The sequence below is a fragment of the Herpailurus yagouaroundi genome, unplaced genomic scaffold, assembly GCF_014898765.1.
Source record: "Herpailurus yagouaroundi ecotype Mexico unplaced genomic scaffold, PumYag 77, whole genome shotgun sequence".
NCBI classification, from domain to species: domain Eukaryota; kingdom Metazoa; phylum Chordata; class Mammalia; order Carnivora; family Felidae; genus Herpailurus; species Herpailurus yagouaroundi.
Window position 1 is genome coordinate 69,216,340 of NW_024412388.1, and position 22,273 is coordinate 69,238,612.

Below are 22,273 nucleotides of genomic sequence, written 5' to 3' on the forward strand. Positions count from 1 at the left end.
TATGGTAAGGCAAATATACGTGTATGTTCTTGGCCAAGGATTCAGTGTTGCCTTGATCTCATTTTTTTGGCTGAAGATTTGGCGCTGTCTGTTATCTTAAGTTAAGAATGACTGCATTATGTGTAAGACCTAAGTGTTTATTAATTTTCTCTCCTTATTATTGACTTTTAGAACCTAAGAGTTAAATAAACTTTGATGGTAATTTTGCCATTTGAATTTGTTGACATTATATTTATTGCATAAAAAATTTAAAAAGAGTGAAAAGTATATGCAGCCCCCTATAAGGGTATGTGTTTAGGTAAGGAACTGTAACACATATCAATAATTCAAGTAGTTGGAAAGTCAGACTAAATATATTAGGAAGGATTCCAGGAAACAATATATAATTTTGGCTAAATAGTTAAAATTTTCATTAACACAGCTTATAAAGGTTCACTTTTGGACAGAATCACAACTATACCATTCTGACTTTCTAAAGTTCCGCTTATCTATTTGAAAATTAATTTCTTACTTATTAAATTGACTTCAATGTGGAGTATTCTAATTAAAGCTTCAATATTACATCATTTTAACATACAATCAAAAATTGATGAAATTGAAGTATTTAACATCCAGGTTAAATTTTTTTGAAATCACCTGTCATGGTGGTATAGAACAGCTTTAACGGCAGGACTTAAGTCCATTTTTTTTAACTACTGCAAGATTTGTGTGAATAGACTGAAAAATATTTTAACGAACAATTCAGTGCAAATTAAAAGCTCCCTATCTTTAGTAGTGAGCTTCATTTATATGGACTTGGAGTTTTATTGATTTTGTGCTACAGATAAAATAATTGAACAGCGTAGTTTTTGGTTTAATATATGGAAATATGACAATTTTTAAAAACTGAAGTTGTCTTTAATTCTAAATATAGTGGTAAGAATTTTATCTTTCAGAATATAGTGAATTTGGTGTATTTGGTTGTTTAGTGGAAAGGCAGGTGTTTCCATCTTTGGCACTGTATTCAAGAGTGTATTAGTCTAATTAAACCTCCTTAAGCTGATGTTTCATTTATAGGGACATTTATAAGGTACAGCTAAGGTCATAAAGGTAAATTTGATGAAGTAAATCTCAATTTTTGGCAGCCTGTCACCCTTCTGTGTTGTCCAATTTAGTTTTTCTCAAGCCAGAGGGTATCACCAAGCCAGAGCATTTCAGTTATTTCCACTGTCCTACTTCTCACTCCCAATTTTGATAAATAAAATTGTATTTAAGATACACAGTACTAAGAATGTCTTACTATATAAAACAATTCTTTCGAGAGTCCAATTAAAGTAAAAGTCAAACCCAAATTATCTTTTGAAGCATCTGATATTTCATATGTGGGTACATTCTCTTAAATACATTATGTTTCTGTAGCTCAGAGCAATCATTCTTGACAATGTGGCATGTGCATAAGTGACAGGTGAAGGCTTGGATTTACTTTAATAACTCACGGTATTTATAATGCTTTGGCTTTTACTTTCAAGATGTTATTTTTGATTTCCTACAATGCCACGGAGGTTATTATGGCAGCACATGTGGTTTTAAAAATGTGAGAATTTCTAGTACCGAGTTTGCCAAAATTGCCAGGCCAGAAGTATGCGTTTGCTTGAATTGGTCTTAAGGTCTGTGTTTTACAATATTGATTATGTTTTATCCTTTATAAGAACAATTTCATCTGTAAGTTCACTTCATCTAGTTATCCATTGACTTCTGGGCTTTAATTTTATTCACTTTGGATCAACAGCCATTTATTAAGGCCCTGCCTGGGAAAATGTGCTGTGTAAGGACTGCTCTCTAAGAGGTACTTATAATCTCATGAGAGAAAAAGACATTTTCACAAATAATTATAATATAAGGCACACTATAGTGACGTGCCAAAGTGAAGCGTAGAGGAAAGGCTGTGGAAAATAGGGTGGGTGGAGTGAATTCAAAATGAGTCGTATGGAAAAAAGAGACTTCATTTAGGTAGACCCAAAGGCAGAGAATGATTTCGGCAGATGCAGGCTTTTGGAGAGGAGGACAGGTCAGAGGTAAAAGCTCTAGAAAATAAAGGAAGAAATACGGTGCCTTAAGGAGAATGTGTATGGAAGGTATGAATTGCATAGCAGATGGAAGGAGATGAAAACGAGATGTTAGTTTGGGACATGGTTGTAAAGAACCTACTCTGCTAAAATTAGACTTTGCATTTGGGCCAAAAAAGGTGTTAATATTTTCGATTAAGTAAGTGTTACATGTAACTGCTAACTCTCAAGGTGACATAAACAATAACTTAGAGCAGGGGAAATAATGGAGGAAATAGAACCTACTTAGAAGGCGTGGATGACAGTCTAGGTGCAAGACAATGGCCATAGACAGATGGGAAAACTTTTGTAATATGGTAGAATTTGGCAACCGATTAAATGCGGGGTAGAGGAAGAGTTGGAATCAAACGTAGATTCTGGACTTTACTCATTCCTGCCATTTACTTGCTTGCGAGCAAGGGAGAAGGAATGAGCCCATTTTTCTGCCCATACTTTGAGATGCGTGCATTATGCCTAAATAATACCAGCGGTCCAAAAAAAATTGCTTCAAGTTGATATACATATTTCTAATGGAAATTTGTGAAAAAATAATAATTTTACAGACTTTAGAGAAGTTTCTAAAAATATTGAGTATATACTTGTATATGTTTTAAATAATACTCGTGTTTCTTCAAATACTGATTAAAGTGAAGAATTTTATTATGTGGATTTGAGGCTATAAGGTTTAGGTTTCCAGTTGGTTTGTATTTCACGTGAAGTTTCTTACAAGGTAAGACTATAAAAGTCAGCTGTTATAATCAGGTTAGAGAGAAATCTTTTATTTTATGAAAGAATACTTTTCTCATGATTAGACCTGTTGAGATATATTCTCTTTGTTGAGAGTCATTTTAGGAACATTATCTTAACAACTCTTTACAAACTAATTTGATATTCTTAGGTTTCCTTAGATACAAGCTTTGTCTCTTTTTGGAAAGCTTAGGAGTTTCTGTACCCTCAAAGGTTTTTTGTTTTGTTTTTGTAATTCATTACAATTTTTGTTTTTATTGTGGCTTTCTCTTTTGTTACCATGAACTTATGTATTTATTCTGTTGGTACCTAGGAAATTTCCTAGCTACATCTTATTTATTATTAAGAATAATGAAATCATTTCCACAGTAGCTTTTCAATTCTTTAAACCCAGCAATAACTTCTAGGTTTTATAGGTGGTTAATTATGGGTGACAAGGCTGAACAACAACCAGACGCACCTATCAGCATATATCATCAGTTATTAACCCAGAGTACGCTTTCAATATATTTTTGAATAAGCAGTTATCATTTATTATAATGAAGATTACAATAAATTGGGCTAGAACCTAACCCGTTTCAGATTCCTTTCATGGACATAAGAAAGATAATGGTAATAATAAAAGAGTTAATACTGATTTTTCAGTGGTATCAAAGTGTTCTTGCTTCCATATAATAGAGAAAAATTGTGTGATGCTGTTATCATAGAATTTAATAGAGCTTCATACATGGAAAGCTCTCAGTAAATGCTTATTATTAATATTTATTGATACAGATTAAATTTGGTTCACATTGGTTCATATGTTTAAGTGGCTCGTGTTATTTGGCATCATTTTTACTCTTTAGATCTGTTTTATTTTTTCTTACTTTTGTTGGGAGTTTCTCTCTTCCTACTTTTTTAAAGTTCTGCTCAGGGTTTTCTATTTGTGTTGCTATCTTCTTTAGGACATAAATCAGTGATTGATCTGATTTGTCTTTATCAATATTGGTGTTCTGACAATGAAAACAAGAAATGTTGATGCCTCCCCACCCACCTGAAAATATCTTTACACTTTTACTGTGTGATTAAGTAAAAAGATCAATATTTTCTTCATTTTACTTTTATAATCTGATGTTTGATTGAATTACCATATGGAAACCATGCAAGTAGAATTCTTTTTTGTAGTTCTTCTCCCTGACCTACAATCACAGCTCAAAATCCCTGCCCCCAAGTCATCGCAAAGATTAGGATCCTCCCATATATTGGCAGTTTTGAAAGGAAGTCAGTAGAGGAGACTTGTCAGAACTGTGTCCTGGTATGAAGGCTGGCTTCTTTTTTCCACTGGTTGACCAGTAATGCTGAAGATAGATTTGCATAAGGTAATCAACAGGAAATAAAGGGAAGTTAATTAAATGTGGGTATTGATACTATCGTGTGAATTTTTGTTGTTAGGTGGTAAAGGAAATCATAAAAAATAATAGAAATGTTTAAAAAGACATTTTAATGGTCATGAGATAAAATATTTAAAGAAAAATTGTTACTGTGACAAGATATTTTAACAAATCCATGTTGTAACCATCTAGTCACTTAGCAAACTGTGAAAAAATAGTATGTAGTATCTCGTATAAGCTTTGTTAAAGGTGTCCTAAATTTTAGCATTAGAAACATTTTCTGGTACATAAGGAGCCATTCTTCCACAGTTCTTGCCTCAGTGGAATCACAGGTGGATTACTTTTATCTTTTAATTATGAAATGGTAGTTTTTTTTGGGGGGTGGTGGTGGTTGTCTACCTTCCAAAATGTCTTCTAGTGACTAACAGTAGAATCTGATTAAAATCTCATTGTGTTCTTGCATTTACAGCAGAAGACTACTGTAAATTGCATTATATGAAACTGAATAAAAACTATGGCTTGATTTAGAGTGTTAATAAGATCTACATTTGCACATTGTAGCTGTAGGGTTTCAAGATTTTAATTTAGTGAATGCCAGAACAATTTCTTGTGTTTAGTTTGACGAGTGTTATGTGAGAAGTGCATCTTCCCAAATTGGGACGGACATATATATATATATATATATATTATGCAATTTACAGAGTCTAATTATTAAAACCTGTTAAATTTCATATTTAATATTCAGATATCTTTCTGCAAACAGGCTGCTTAGATTTATTATCAATGTTTGATCCATATATTAAAGTCGATTAAATTGCAAATGCTGGTCTGAGTAAGGGTGGAAGGTTAGAATTTGGAAGTTGCCATGGGTTTTTAGCAACTACAGTAAAACATAAATATCAGAGAGAAAATAATCTACAATGCCACATGCTTTATAGGTGATATCAGATACCGTAATTGCAAGGAGAGACTGAAGTGTAATTCCCAGTATGAAATTTACAGTCTTTCATCTAGAGGTGAGATATAAGCACCCAAATTGGTGTTGAATTGGAGTACTAATGTCAGTCCCATAATTTTGGAGGAGAAAAGAGGTGTGGATTTTAATCTTTCCATTCATTGCTCAGAATAGTGGTAAAGTGTGTTGCCCTCTATTTTAAAACTTTCACTTTTAAGAGAACTTTTGCGGATGGAAATAGTATTTTCTCCAAATCCAAAATATTGCTGGGCAAATGTGTAGCTGTGGAAGCCTACCTTGTCAAAAAGTTTTACAGAAAAACAAATTTTCTTCTATTTTTAGTGTACTTTGAAAATAAATGTCCATTTTTTAAAAATTTACCCAGTCTTGTTTTTATTTAAAAGCAAATTTATCAGGCATACTTAACATGGTTTTCATATGACTTCATGTTTTGTGATATTTGAAAAGCTTAAAATATTTAAAATTAAAAATTGTTTTCATAGATTCCATTAGATTTTTAAGTATTTTATTTTATTATTCATTAATTTTTTGACAGTAGGCTTCACACCCAGCATGAAGACCAGCGCGGGGCTTGAACTCAACGACTGTGAGATCAAGACCTGAGCTGAGATCAAGAGTTGGACGCTTAACTGACTGAGCCAAATTTTTAAGTATTTTAAAGAAAAACTTCATCAAGGGATTATTTCAATGGAGTTTGGTTAGAGCTGAGTGCCAGGTTTAGTTTCCCACTAACTGTGACCTTCCTGCTTCACTTTTATCATGAGGAGGTTCAGTTTATTTGGCTTCTGTATGTGATCAAAATAAGAAGGTATTTTATGCCAAACAATGGTAAATTAAACTTTCTGAAAAACATTCATTTTTATTTTGTCTTTTCAATAGGCATTCTCAATATTTAATTAAACATTTAATTAAACAAAAAGTTGTGTGTAGAAAAAAAAATCCTTGGAAATCCCTATTCTGGGAGATCTTAACGTTTGTTTCTACTTAAAAAGAAAAAAAGTTCCTTTCACACTTAAGTTTCTGAATCCCATTCACTTTTCTTTATCCTTTCTGCCATTCATGTTCTTTACTTCACATCAGTGGTTCAATGTATTCATTCATAGCTTTCTCCTTTCTTCCCTGTGTTCCTTTCTTTCTGTCAAAAACGTTATGTGCTATTTGCCAAACATTATGTAAGGCTGCCTGGCACTGAGATTATAGATGTGAAAGCCATGGGTTCTGTTTTCAGTTAGCTCACAATAATTTGAAATGATACTTGAGATACTCTGTGATATAGCACATTGTACTGTGGTCACAAATGACAATGCTCTTTTGGTGTGTGTGGTGAGGATTGGTGGGGAAGGAGGGAGTTCGTATGTCCAGTGATAGGCCTAAACGGAGTATTGGAAGAATAATAGTTGGCCAAGAAACAGGTTGCAGAGGGGATTCCAGGCAGAAGGAACATCATAAGTATGCCAGGAAAGAGACATGAGGGTAAGTAAGCTTCTTATGGTCCAAAAATTGAATCTCACTAATTTTTAGAGGAAGAACAGGAAATAAACGAAGGATGGTCATTCTCAAGCTTAGATGTTTGCTATAAAAGAAAACCATTAAAAATGATCATTTCTGGGGGCGCCTGGGTGGCTCAGTTAGTTTAGTGTCAGACTTTGGCTCATGATCTCATGGTTCGTGAGTTCAAGCCCTGCATCAGGCTCGCCGCTGTCAGTGCGGAGCCCACTTCAGATCCTCTGTCCTCCTTTTTCTCTCTTCGCATCCCCTGCTAGTGTTCTGTTTCTCAAAAATAAATAAGCATTAAAAAAAAATAACTTCCAGGGGTGCCTGGTGGCTCAGTTGGGTGAGCCTCAGACTCTTGATTTTGGCTCGGGTCATGATCTCATGGTTCCTGAGATCAAGTCCCATGTTGAGCCCAACTTGGGATTTTCTCTCTCCTCTCTGTCTTTGCCCCTCCTCCCAGTTGCACTCTCTTCTCTCTCTCTCTCTCTCTCTGTCTTTCTCAAAATAAATAAATAAGTAAACATTTAAAGAAGTCATAATTTCCAGAAACCTGTTTAGTTTATTGTATATTCACTATATGAATCACTAGGCTATTACGCTACATATCAGACTCAAAGTGATAGGCAAAAGCTATGGTTTGCAAAGAGCACTTAGTCTTCTCTTAGTCTTCTTAATCACATTAAAGTAATTTGCAGTTACTTGTGCCTGTGTCTCATTTCCTTATCTTGTGCATTTTTGTATTGCTGGCAGTAGGTGCCTAGCACAAAGTACGAATATTGGGAGTTTATTGGTTTGGTTTGAGGAGACTTATATTGAAGAAAGATACATATTGAAAATTTGGACAAAAGGGATTTTAAAAACATTTTAAAAGCTTAATTGAAGAGGAGTCCTAAGATGATCCAAGATCATCAACTCTACAAATGATGCAGATGACGGCCAGAGGAATTTGTGGAAGGAAAGGATTTTCCACTTTGAGGTGGTCAGGTTGGCTTTCTGGTTTAGGTGGCTTTTATTTTATTTTTTAATTTTTTTTTAACGTTTATTTATTATTTTTGGGACAGAGAGAGACAGAGCATGAACGGGGGAAGGGCAGAGAGAGAGGGAGACACAGAATCGGAAACAGGCTCCAGGCTCTGAGCCATCAGCCCAGAGCCTGACGCGGGGCTCGAACTCATGGACCGCGAGATCGTGACCTGGCTGAAGTCGGACGCTTAACCGACTGCGCCACCCAGGCGCCCCTGGTGGCTTTTAAACTTATCAAATCTGTATAAAACTCCTTAGGTGGAAAGGAGGGAAATGCTCTGTATATGGGTACCTTGGTAAAAGTCAGTTTGAAAAGCATATCCAGAATTACTGAGCAAGTAAATTGGACAGAAGCAGAGTGTTTTGATTAAGTATTTTTGAAATTAGATCTATTTGGATTCTACTCCTAGTTGTGCTTTTTGCCACTTTTAGTTTTGTTAAACTTTTCATTTATCACCCCTTCTTCAGCCTCTAGTTGTAATTTCCCTATTGTTTAAATAGAGATACTAGTTTTGTTGTGATAATTGAATTATAGCGAGATCATGATACATGTACTCACGGAAAATTTTTAAATCAGCAGTTCTGCGAACTGCCTTTGTCAAGTCATACTCCTAAGTGTTTTCTTTGTCTCATGTATGAAGTAATCTCTGGGGTTGGTTCCAGTTTTACACATTTTTATGTTGGAGAGTGAAATTAGGAAAATCAGTCCAGTGGAAGTTAGCAAGCTGGATGGAAGGTGAGGGATTACCTGTGATTTTTGCACAAGTTTAGACAGAAGGGGTTAGGGCCCTGGGAATAACAATGAGAGAAGATTAAGACATTTCAGAGAAAGAGTCAAATCAACAGTGAGTGAATGTGTGCCACCTTAAATTTGAAGTATGCTTTGTATTTACAGAACACTGGTTCATCGAAATTTACCGTGAGCAATGCTACCGAGGATTTTGGTTTTAAAAACTATTGGAGACTGAGCTGATTTCATTTGCATGCATGTATCTGACCATGCACACTTGAACACATTTAGTAACTTTGGCTCAAAAAAATTTGTTACTACACAAGGAATGCGATGTTTTTTTTCTTCTGCCATTTCATACGAATATATTTCTTTATTGTTGTAAGTCACCAATTGAAGGATATATGTATAATTCATGCTAAATCAGTATATTGGTCTGGAAGGTTTTTTAGGAGACTAATAATGGAGTAGAGGCTTCTTTAATACATATGACTATATAAAACATTATTAATGTTAGCAGATGTTGCACTTTAATCCCCTAGAATGATTGTTTGGTGCCAGCAGGAGATTTATTAAGCCTGAATTGTGTGAAATTGTGTGTGCATAAGCTGCTACTTAGATTGTAAGAATGCTATTGAAAACTGTTAAAAAGTTTTAGCTATAATTGGCAGAGAAGTATTAACTGTGCTAAAAGAAGTATGTGTGTACGGTTGGCCCATGCGCCTTAACCTTTTTATCATTTATCTTCTTGTATTAATGTCACTGAATTATTAATTCATGAGCCAGAGTGGGAAGGGTGAAGGCACCATTTAAATGTGTGGCAAATTTATCCTTATCGCTAGAGACATGAAAAAAGTCATTTTGTGTTATCTGTGAAATGGAAAGGACATTTTAAATTTTCATTTACAGTAATCCACTTCACTTCCAGTAAAACACCTAGATTATTACTACCATAATATAATGCTCTTATTAAAAATTTGTAACCTTCTCCACTCTTTTGTCTTATATATAGTATTGATAGAAAAGTTTAGCCTTCATGTATTTTAATGTGATACCTATTAATTGTAGCTGAAAAATGTTATTCTTCTGGTACGTTATAGCATGACTATTCAATTTTAAGAAACATCTGATTGCAGAAAATGCATATATTTACTGTATTAGTAGCATTCAAGATACTTTGGTTGGGGAGAACCTAGATATAGTCAGTTGGAAAGCTGTAAAAATACTTATGTTCTAAAAGAAATGTGTGCATTTATTGTGACTTCATAACTTTTTTGGAATCAGATGGGTGATTTTGGCCTTGTACAATTGTTAGCTTTCTAGCAGAAATTCAGCAAATTAGAAGTTAGCAGTTTCCTGTTGAATACAGTGTGGAACTGGGATATATCCAGTATTTCATATGGGCGAGTAGCAATGGTGACAGAAATTTCAGGAGTCTGAAGCCACTTTCACCAACAGCTATTTGAAACCATCATGCTAATGGTAGAATACCTCAGGGGTCTTGTCCAAACCTCATTACTTTTCAGTCTTCCATTACTTACTGTTTTGATTGGTTTTACATTCTCCCCTGCCAAACAGAGTAGCAAGACAGGTTACTGTGGCAATGTCCTTTATTTTCTTTTCTGGAGTTTCTCCCCAGACACTGTAAGCTGTACATATGGCTTTGTTATACGCACACAGTCAAACAGTAATTTGTTTTGGTCAGTATAATGTTGCTTTGTTCTATTTTTTCCATTCCAGCAGGGTTAATTTACCTTTACATTAACATTTAAATTAATTTCGTAAAATAACAGACTAAAATTGGTTTGATTATTTTGGCAGACATTGGTAGTTATTGGTCAGTTCATTACTTGACTGAACTGCGTTTAGTTATCTTCATCCTGTGCCAGTTCATCCATAGCTGGCGTTGGCAAACTGTAGCTGGCTGTCTGGTTTTTGTAGTAAAGTTTATTGGCGCACAGCCATGCTCATTCATTACTCATTGTCTATGGCAGGTTTGATGCTACAATGGCAGAGCCTATAGGGTCCTTAAAGCCTAACATATTTTCTGTTTGGTCATTTATAGACAAAGTTTTCTGATCTCTGCTCTGTAACATCGTTCTACACAATCCCTTACTTGTAGTCTTTCCATACATAATGGAATATTATTGATAATATTTAGCTTACAAGATTTGAACTCACTCACTAGTTATTATCAGTGGTAGTTACTAAGTACAGCTTTTTGCTTTTCTGTATATATGGCCCAGCAACAACGGATGTATTTTCCTCAAAGTTCTCTGAATTGGAAAAAGTTTTTAAATGTTGAAATATTACAAAAATACATTAGTGTTTTACCAAATCAGAGTCTTGGCAAACAATTCAAGCTTCTACTCAGTTTTTCTCAACTTTTTATACCCTACATTTCTTACTAAGCATCATTCTTTTCTTACCACTTTAATATTATTTGAAATTTTAATAGAGGCTATAAAATTATACTTTAAAGTTTCAAATCCCTTTTCTAAAAACCACCTTTTGTAAACCCCCACTCCATGATTGAGTAGTCAAAAAAGCACTAACACATAAAACTTGATATATTTTAATTTCTTAATAAAGCTTTTGCTATAATTTTTTTATATTTAACAACCATTCAGAATAACTCAGTCCATTACTATTTCTTAATAGTTTGTCCATGATTGTTTCTCTTGCTTGCCCACCTAAGTCTCCTAATGCTTTTTAGAGGAGTCAACCATACCAACCATGCAGAATCTAAGAACAGAAGTAGGAGTCGGTTCGATTCTTTCACTTAGACTACAAGTTTATTTCTAATGTTGTTCATTAATTTACCTTCAGAAATAATTGATATATTCCTTTTCTTTATAACACAATAAAATGCTGTTATCATCCGTTTTGCTTAGAGACGTAGATTGATATGGTTTAGAACATAGGGCTTGATGGAAAGCAACCCTGGCTAAGGCACAAGAACTTGCTCTTTTTGGAAGAAATCCCCGATGTCATCTTGTTTTTAGATCATGTGTAGTTTTCCCATGAAGTCAGAGTGTGAAATATGTGAGCTGCATAAGTCTCAGGTTATTACTATTATGATTGCCAATGTAATAATGTATAAACAGGTTTCAAAAATGTTTTTCTGAAATAGAAACTCCTTTAGGTGTTTTTTTTTTTAATTTTTTAATGTTTATTTTTGAGAGAGAGAGAGAGAGAGAGAGAGAGAGACAGACAGAGTGAGAGTGGGGGAAGGGCAGAGAGAGAGAGGGAAACACAGAATCCGAGGCAGGCTCCAGGCTCTGAGCTGTCAGCCACAGAGCCCGACATGGGGCTCGAACCCATGAAACATGAGATCATGACCTGAGCCAAAGTCAGACGCTTAACCAACTGAGCCACCCAGGCTCCCCTAGATGTAATTTTTTTAATGTGAATTATTAGAATAATTGGTGAGACCTGTTTTGGTAGAAAGGACAAGCCCTTAGTGAAACGTGTTGCAGTAGCTCCTAAAAATCTTCTTCAAGATTACTTAAGATGGAATCAGGACCGTAAACATATAATTGGAATAATTGGGAAAATGATGAAATAGTAGATTCATTGTGCCTTCCTCTGCTCAAGTTGCTGAACTTGAGGACTACATATTTGTGAATTGTCCCAACCCTTGCAGTGGTAGGTGAAGATAGGATTTCAGAATGTGCTCCTGATCTCAATTTTGGACTCTCCATCCAGATGATGCTGGTCGATCTAGGTACATATCTGAAGGGAAACACAGGTCCAGAAACTGCTTTTATTTACCTTTTCCCTCATTATTTTGGTATGAAATACACTTAATACCATTGAGTTTTGGGGGAGTGTAGCAATTATTAGTGCATATTTTGGGTCTTAGTCATTTTCTTCTATTTTTTTAAAAAAATATTTATTTAAGTAATCTCTACAACCAATGTTGTGCTCGAACTCAAGACCCTGAGATCAAGAGTCACATGCTATTTCAACTGAGCCAGTCAGGTGCACTATTTTCTTCTATTTTTAATTCTCCTAAGAAGATTATTAACTTTTTGAAGGTAGCAACCATATCTTAATCTATATTATAATTCTTTTTGAACCTAACACAGGACCAATTAATAATATGTAAGGAGAAAATAATTAACAAATAAGTAGCACTTCTTTCAGTACTCAATATCAAAAATATCTAGTCTGTAATCACTAGATATTCATTGACAAATTGACAGACATGCATTTATAGTGTTAATATTATCTATTTTAGAAGTAAAAATTGCAAGTTTCGATGATACTGTATATATTGACATAGCTTGTAAATGAGTTGTATCATTTATTGATTACAAAATGCTCTGTGCTATATACTTCACAAAATTTTCTTCTGCTTCTTAACTGTGTATTTATAGTAATTTTTCATATTTATTTTTAAGATAACTTGACCATATTTTACTCAGATTACCTAATTATCTCTAAGAAACCTCTGATGATATTGATGATCTAATATAGGACAGATCCTGGGTCATTATTATTTCATTTAGTGGTTGTATATATAGACCAAGAGGGAATCTGAATATTGATCCAGGGAATGACTAGTAACAATGATTTATGAACAAAGCATCCAGTGCAGTGAGCCAAACATAAGATTGAATCTCATGAGCAACAGTGGGTTTTTTCTTTTCTATTTGCCTGAACAATGAATGATTAGTCTATAGTATTATAGATGTTAATGTGAAAACATTCTTTCCAGGACTATTAGATTCATTGTTAATTATAATTGGAGGAAATACTTAAATTTATTGTTTTAACTTACAAGTGACTTCTCTGGTATTTTGGCTGATAAGAATTATCAGTTTAGAATAATTTTTTATTTTAAAATTTTTTATTTGTTTTTTAACGTTTATTTATTTTTGAGACAGAGAGAGACAGAGCACGAATGGGGGAGGGGCAGAGAGAGAGGGAGACACAGAATCTGAAGCAGGCTCCAGGCTCTGAGCCATCAGCCCAGAGCCCGACACGGGGCTCGAACTCACGGACCGTGAGATCGTGACCTGAGCTGAAGTCGGAGGCTTAAGTGACTGAGCCACCCAGGCGCCCCAATATTTTATTTAAAAAAATTTTTTTCAACGTTTTTTATTTATTATTTTTGGGACAGAGAGAGACAGAGCATGAACGGGGAGGGGCAGAGAGAGAGGGAGACACAGAATCGGAAACAGGCTCCAGGGTCTGAGCCATCAGCGCAGAGCCCGACGCGGGGCTCGAACCCACGGACTGCGAGATTGTGACCTGGCTGAAGTCGGACACTTAACCGACTGCGCCACCCAGGCGCCCCTCCAATTTTTCATTTTAAATAGCACCGTAAATGAATGAAATTAAGATAGCTTGACTGGAAATACTAAAAATTAAGTTAAATTTTAGCTATCATTACCTAAGGGATGTTAGTTTTACTAATGTAAACATTTTGAAAATCAACTCATTATTCTCTTGGTATTTTGTCATTTTCACAGTCCCAAAATGCTTTTGTTATACTTCCATTTTTTTTAAAGGGAAAGGTAATAAAACATAAAGTAAGTTTTCTGAACTTCTTAATTAGTGGCAATAATTGGTTTATTGCCAACACTGGTTTTATAAGTATGGGTTTATATCCCAACACTGGTATTGACTTACTGTCTTTAAAAACAGGTTAAGTATTCTCATTTCAAGGCAAAATGGAGATAATAATATATATTTCCTCAAGTTGTTGTGAAGATTTCTTGAAGTCATATAGGTAAAGTGTTTATGCCTAATTGTGTGCCAGGCAAGTATAGCTTTTTATTAGAAAGGGTTATTTTTGAAATAGAATGTAATCTCCCAGGGGTGAGGAGTTTTATCTCCTTTGATCCTTAGTACTCAGCACATAATAGATGCTTAGTAAATATTTGTTGAGTGAATCGTTTAGTGATTAGCAGAAAGATTGGCTTTGTAATTAGCCTTGATTAGAAATCAAGCTCTGCAGGGTACCTGGGTGGCTCAGTCTCTTAAGCATAGACTCTTGGTTTTGGCTCAGGTCATGATCCCATGGTTTGTGAGTTTGAGCCCCACATGGGGCTCTGCACTGATAGTGTAAAGCCTGCTTGGGATTCTCTTGCCCCCTCTATCTGCCCTTCCCCTGCTCATGTGTGCACTTTCTTTCTCTCTCAAAATGGAAAAATAACATCAAAAAAGAAAAAGGAATTAAAAAAAATTCAAGCTCTGCCACTTGCTAGCTGAATAACTTCAACTATGAAGATCAGATTACTGATCTTTATAATAGTGACCTAATAAAAGATTAGTGACACCTAATAGAGTGTTTCTTTCATACATAGTATGCAGTCAAGAAATAATTTCCAGTTGCAATACCCATAATTTGTATTTCACTAAAAAACTTGCATCAGAATTCTAGACTACTAGAAGTTAAAAGTTATAAGGAAATGTCTTAAAGTTGGAGACGGCTGCCATTTAAAAATAGCTTTCCCAGAGCGCCTGGGTGGCTCAGTTGGTTGAGCGTCAGACTCTTAATTTTGGCTCAAGTCATGATTTCACTGTTGGTGAGATAGAGCCCCTCCTCTGGCCCTGTCAGCCTGTCAGCGTGGGGCCTGCTTGGAATTCTGTCTCTCTCTCCCTGTCTCTGCCCCCTCCCCAGCTCCATGCTCTCTGTGTCTCTCTCAAAAATAAACAAACTTGAGGGGCGCCTGGGTGGCGCAGTCGGTTAAGCGTCCGACTTCAGCCAGGTCACGATCTCACGGTCCGTGAGTTCGAGCCCCGCGTCAGGCTCTGGACTGACGGCTCAGAGCCTAGAGCCTGTTTCCGATTCTGTGTCTCCCTCTCTCTCTGCCCCTCCCCCGTTCATGCTCTGTCTCTCTCTGTCCCAAAAATAAATAAACGTTGAAAAAAAAAAACCAAAAATAAACTTGAAAAAAAATAGCTTTCCCTTTCCCCCAAATGGGGAAAAAGCTAACTTCTCGTATTGTAGGTGGATTATAACTTAACAGTATATACAAAATGTTAAAAAAAATCATATTTATGAGGGGTTTTTTTTGGTAGAAAAGTTGGGGAAGCCATCAACTTTTTATGATCTGTATGGTAATACTTTGAACGGGGCATGTACTTCATGTTTTTTTTTTTTTCTTTTGAGACTCAATTTGCAAGTTTATGTTCAGTCATAAAATGGCCCCTACATTGGTTTGAGAATGACAGCAATTTGTTTTTATTATTTCAACTGGAAGGATTTTAATGAAGAGAATGGCGGACTGCCCCGCGCTGTGTCTCCAGCATCCACAGTTGCAGGCCTCTTTTGCATGCTCAGCATGGCTGGTCGATGTTCTAGCGGATTGCTGATGTAATTTACTAGGAGCATTCCCGAACTCTTCTCCTTTCTACTCTAAGACCTCTCTTAGAAGAATTTATTTCTTCACAGTGCAGAAGTTTCAGTAAAGGGTAAGATCAGAGATGCATGTTAAGGGGACTTTGGCAGAAATAGTTTAATTAAAGTACTCCGGGCTTGATTTCAGTGTCCACAGAAATGAAATGGAGAAAGAGGGTGGTGACCAGTGATTGGCCGCGTGGTTTTAGAATCTCTGTCAGCATTCCCAGCCCCAAACAATCTCTGTGAAGGGCAGGAAAATAAACTTCAACGCAAAAGAACGTTGGATGTCTAGAGCTAAAATAAGCTCACCGATTAGCAATAGCGAAGGTTTACTTAGACAACTTACTGAAAGAAAACTCCCAAGAGTGTCAGTATTTTGTCCGATGTTAACAAGAAGGGGGAATTCTGGCCTGTCAGGATTGCGCATAAGATATTTCTAGAAAGTGAACACCCTGAATGAGGTTTAAATTGAAATGAAACTGTGTTTTATGTTTCATCTTCTAAGCCTTTGCACGGGGGCACAGTGGGGTTAGTATTATCCTTTTTTGTTGTTGTTTTGTTTGTTTTGGCTAAATATAGAAGAACAGCTCTCTTTTGCTCATAAATTCTGTTCCATAATTATAATTTTATAGCACAAATAAGCTTAGAAAGACTGATTTTGTATAGCTTCCTTTGGCTTTCATTTAGCACTGACATACATTTAGTGCATGGAATGAAGCATTAAGGTTTCATTGTATACAGCATTAGTGCATAATAACGAGGATGGGTGACTTTGGTAGGTCTCATGCTTAGATGGTGCTTTTCTTTCCCTGTTCTCCTCGTGCTTTTAGTTGTTTGGGGTGTAGCATCCAGTGGTCTCCATACCTCAGTGTCCGTGAATGGAAATCAAAGACAAAGCTTAAGATACGAATCTTTATGTTGCCTTTACTCTTAATACAATATCAACCTTATTAGTTAACCAGTTTTTGAAAATTTGAAATTATCTTTTTCTCTTATTAATCGTCTTATTTCACTGATAGTTATAAACAAACTGTTTCTATTTTTGCCAGACAGGCATCATCACATATGAGGTTAAATGTTACTTCCTGGTACTATAACATAAATACCTGAATATTAAAACTGATTATGGGGCGCCTGGGTGGCGCAGTCGGTTAAGCGTCCGGCTTCAGCCAGGTCACGATCTCACGGTCCGTGAGTTCGAGCCCCGCGTCAGGCTCTGGGCTGATGGCTTGGAGCCTGGAGCCTGTTTCCGATTCTGTGTCTCCCTCTCTCTCTGCCCCTCCCCCGTTCATGCTCTGTCTCTCTCTGTCCCAAAAATAAATAAAAACGTTGAAAAAAAAATAAAATAAAAATTAAAAAAAACTGATTAGTAGTATTTTCCTAATTTTGTTGACGGTTTAAAGCCTGGGATGTTTCATGCAGCTAATAAATATAAGCAGGTTACTGTTTAAAAAAATTTTTTTAACGTTTATTTATTTTTGAGACAGAGAGAGACAGAGCATGAACGGGGGAGGGGCAGAGAGAGAGGGAGACACAGAATCTGAAACAGGCTCCAGGCTCTGAGCCATCAGCACAGAGCCCGATTCGGGGCTCAAACTCACAGACCACGAGATCATGACCTGAGCCGAAGTCGGCCGCTTAACCAACTGAGCCACCCAGGCACCCCAGCAGGTTACTGTTTTAAAGACCGCACCTTACTTACTTAAGTAGTGTATAAGTAAGTAGTGTATAAAACATTGAGGAGTATTGGAATATAAACAATGCTGAGGCATATTCCTGGAAGTCATTTGTATGGCTTTGGGAAGGGTTAGTAGTAGTGATGCTTTAATTGACTTTTTACATGACAGAGTAGGAGGACATGTAGATCTAAAAAAAAAAAAAAATCTTAGGTTTGGTAGCAATAGGACTAGGATGAAATTGTTTGAATCTTCTTATTTGAAGGGTAAGAACAAGATTGTACATTAGAAGTGGGTTGGATATGTAAAAATCTTGGTCATAAAAATCATAGTTTACCTTGTTTTGGGTTTTATTAAGAAATGAACCATTACTTAGCTTTATGAGGAGTTTGAGCTGCCTTTATAGTCACAATTCCTCACCAGAGTTCTTGGAAAAATGTTTTCTAAAATCTAAGGACAAACTAGTTATTATTTTTTTAATGTTTATTATTTTTAAGAGAGAGAAAGAGAGAGAGACACACACACACAGTGTGAGCCGGGAAGGGGCAGAGAGAGAGAGGGAGACACAGAATCTGAAGCAGGCTCCGGGATCTGAGCTGTCACCACAGAGCCCGACGCAGGGCTCGAACTCACAAACCGTGAGATCATGACCTGGGCCGATGTCAGACGCTTAACTGAGGGAGCCACCCAGGCATCCCAAGAAAAACTGGTTATTAATATGGAGAATTACTTAATCTTTCTGTTCTCTGAAAGGAAATTTAATAGCTTTCTTCTGATTTTGTTCCTTGTTTTTGTTTTGCATTAGAAGGTTTTACTGAGCTTCATTTTGCAGGTAGTTAAAGGAAGTTTGAAGGGAGGGGTCTGTTAGCTACATGTATGCCCGTGAATGTCCTATGCCTCCACTTTGATGAGGAGCAATGCTTTTCCTAAGATTAGTTTCACCATGTTTGATTATTTATTCATTCTACCCTTAACTGATTGTGGTTTGTTAAGTATTTCAAATTTCATTAACTTTTTTTAATGGAAGGTTGTTTTTAATTTGGATCACAGCAGTAAAATCTTTTGACTTAGTTTTCAAAATTGCGTTTAAAGCTTGAATTTTTGTAAATGATTTTATTTGATGGAAAGTGATTGGATATGGCTTATAGAATGAAAAAGAATTTATTCTGTTTTTGCTTATTGCACAGACAGATGGACATAAGCTTTATTTGCATAAAGGAAGCTATGATTTTATTGCATTCCAGAACCGGTTTCTGTTTGTTAGAAATAGTCATTTATACTAAGCCTCATAATTGACTACAGTGTAATTTTAGAATTGTGTTTCACATTCTCAAACCTTAAAATTGTGTTTCACGTTCAAACCTTAAGAATACACTTAAATTTTAGTATCGTTAAAATCTGTTCATGAAATATCTGTCCTGGCCAAAGACCACAAAAGAGGTCTTGGTTGTGCGGTTTCCTCCTCGTTTTCCCCTTACTAACAGAGGTTTTCCTATCTTGGCAGCTGTTTCCTACAAGGCAGTCATCAGTCTCTGATTTCTTCCTTCCCTTTCTTCCCACAAACAAGGGCTCTTTCAAATAGCAGATGACCGAAGACAGACTAATCTTGGATCGCTTTAAGAAAGTGGAAATGTGTTCAAGAGTTGTGCTTGTGGGCAAGCAGCCTGTATGCATGTCATTGAAATGAAAATGCTCATTACAAGCAGAACTTGGACAGCTAGAGTTCTTTTTGCTCAAATCAGGAGCATTCCAGAGGCTGACTTCATTTTACTTGTACTAATTAATGTGTCTCATCCACACATTAAAATCATTCTAATTCCTTGATCAGATCATTGAACAATATGGAGGATATAAGAAATTGTTCCTTGATTCGCCTTTTCAGTGTGACGGGCCATGAAATTTTCTGACTTCTCTTTATGCTTTGTATAAAATAGCTTGCAGTTTTAAGGCAGGTACTTTGCCACAGCAGTTGTAAACCACACATTTACTTTTGGTTTTGTCTTTTGAAGTCTTTGGGAGTTCTGTGTGAAAAACAGAATAGAGAGATAGCCACTTCTACACAGTTGTGTGCCATGTTTCCCAGCAGATTAATTTTTGATACGTCATTCTTCTTTTTATATTTTTGGCATTCAGGAGAGGAAGTTTTCTCTTTCCTTTGTTTTTGTCTTATTTCTTTGGACAGACAATCATCTGAAGTGTTCTCAGAACTGGATAATACCATTTCTGACCCCCTTTGTCATGATACCTAAATGTCTTCAGTAGTTTCATAGAGAGATAAAAAATTGGGCTCTTCTGGGTCATGGAGGGATGTATAGGGAAGCAGTTTTATCTCTGAAATCATAGGCATGATAAAACAAAATGCTTATTATGGAAATACCTTGCTAATTTCATCTATGATTTTATGGATCTTTATATTTAAATACTAGATAAGAGCTTCAGATTAATTTTTTACATTCTTTTTGTTGTGGTTATTGGTAATGCAAGGTAGTGACTTTGTAGTGTGATAAGTATTCCCAACTATTTAGAATATGACTGCTTTTGCATTGAAGTTATATCATAGTGAACTGATAATAGAATATAGTGAACTGATAGTTAAATATAGTAAACTGCTAATAGAACCACATATGATATGTAAAATGTGTAGCAAATGCAGAGTAGCTTAGATAATGTGAAAGAGAACTCCATTGTTATCTAGGAAAATTTTCTAAATTTTCTTTATGCTTTAGTGTCAGCATCTAAATTATGTAAGACTTATTTTTTTATAGATACAACTTCAGAATAAGGGATATTCCCCTTACTACGCTACTCCACTTTTAAAAACTCTTTATCTGCAGCAGATTAAGGGTAGATTGAGAAAACTTAGAAGAAAGTTACAGGAAGTTAATATGAAGAAACTGTTAAGATATCTCTTTAAAAGAATACATTTTGTAATTTTTCCACCCTCAAGGCAAGACCAGGAGACTGGATGTATTTGAGAACTGTCTGCATTCTATGTGTATTGTCAGGCTAGTATTTACTCTGATTCCTCTTGCTACCCTAGAAAGAAGTGAAATACTTCAGTAGAACCTATTAGCAAATAACCTGGTCTCATGTGATCCTAGGAACTGAGAAATACTGATTAAGTCATGCACCTTAAGTTTTTGTATTCTTTCCAGTTGAAGAACTGGATTCTAAAGGCCAGTCAGAATTAGACTTGGTTCCAGGTTTTATATTATTTACCTCTCTCCCATTTAAAAAAAAAATGTGCGACAACCTTGGAGATCAAATCATCATGGTCTTGAGGTTTTTATTTGGGTCCAGTGGATGGACCAACCTAGTCAAGGATATAGGTTTAATCTTACTAAGATATATTGTGCTATAAAAAATATATATGAAAATCTAAAACGTTAAAATGAAATAGTTAAGAGACAGTTTATTAAACTAGTCCCCGTGTGAATAGCTATAGCAATTTGATACGTGGTGTTTAAGAATGTGGTTCTGGAATGCCATTATTATATAAATTAATGTACACCCATGTGTTAAAAATTGTACATCCTTGTATAGAAAAATAAACTGCTTAATTATATCTTTAATCTGACCCACAATATAACAGGATAAAATAGTAGATAATATTGCTGTTATCATCAGTAAACACGAAAACATTTATGTATTGATAACATTTTATTAGAGGCTTATATGCTAAAGCTAGTAATTTGATAAAAAGACTGATATGTGGCAAAGGAGACAGGTGTATTTTTCCAGAAGGACTTCCTAAGCTTTTCGGAGAAAAACGGTCATTAGGGATTTACATAACTATTCTATGAATTCATAGGTCATGGTTATCTATAAATGATTTTTTGAGCTTTGATCATTTTCTTTATGTAAAGCTCAGATATCCAGTATGTAGGAGCAGCTCCCATATTGGATATAGAATCAAAATATATACATTTATCTTTTTATAATTAGGAGGAGACGGGAGGGAGAGACAGAGAGTTGCTGGCTGTTATTATTTTTGCATTTATTTTTTGTGACGTAGCAGGACCATAAGAGTAAATGATGGATTTGTTTGTTTTTCAGATATGACGATCAATGATGCAGACTGCTGGGTTCGATGAAGCTGGGCATTTATAACTAGATTCATTAAGGAATACAAAGAAAATATTTAAAAGGATCAATAATGGTGTCTTCTGGTTGCAGAATGCGAAGTCTGTGGTTTGTCATTATAATCAGCTTCTTACCGAATACAGAAGGTAAGATGCAATTTAAATTTTATTTTTTAAATCTGGGCGAACTTAATTTAAACTATGCAATCTTCTCTACATAGAAGTGGCTAGAATGAGTTTTATTATTTTACAAAGTAGCTGTTAAAAAGATTTCCCGAAAGTCAAATTCCTTTTTTTTGTTAGTTGAATTATTTTCATTACACACAGTTGTAGTACAGAAGAACTAGTGCTAGTAGTCTGAATTTATATTTCACTTACATTTGTATAATATTATTGTAAATAATCCTGAGAAAATGAAAGCTTTGCTTTGGTATATACTTTACACTGACTAAATTTATGCCAGTAAAATTGAAAGTATTTTGTGTCAACTTTTTCATTTCATGTTTTGTTTGCTTCTTGAGTAGAGTTATAGTTTAGGTCTAAAAGTCTTAATTTTTTTTTCATATCTTCTGGAATATGCATTTTTTGTAGTGCTTCATTTTGAATTTTATTTATATCTTTTTGAAGATGGACCTGATTTTTAAAGAAGTAAATATATTTTTGAGGCTTAATTAATCAGAACCATCATTTATTAATTACTATATGGATTTCCTGGTATCCGTTATTTCTTTAGT

At 35.3% G+C, this 22,273-nt stretch overlaps 1 protein-coding gene and 1 non-coding gene across 32 annotated transcripts in view; one reads left to right on the forward strand and one right to left on the reverse strand.

Annotated features, from left to right (window-relative positions):
• ADGRL2 (adhesion G protein-coupled receptor L2) overlaps window positions 1–22,273 on the forward strand; it is a 631,449-nt gene that overhangs the window by 456,382 nt on the left and 152,794 nt on the right. For all 31 annotated transcript variants that reach the window (XM_040470760.1, XM_040470770.1, XM_040470764.1 and 28 more), the window contains one exon: window positions 21,514–21,686. In XM_040470760.1, the coding sequence (XP_040326694.1) occupies window positions 21,614–21,686 (73 nt within the window). In that variant the 5' untranslated portion in view covers window positions 21,514–21,613. The remainder of the gene's footprint in view (window positions 1–21,513; window positions 21,687–22,273) is intronic.
• On the reverse strand, window positions 11,724–11,808 carry TRNAQ-UUG (transfer RNA glutamine (anticodon UUG)). Its single transcript has one exon. It is a non-coding gene; the product is annotated as a tRNA-Gln (tRNA).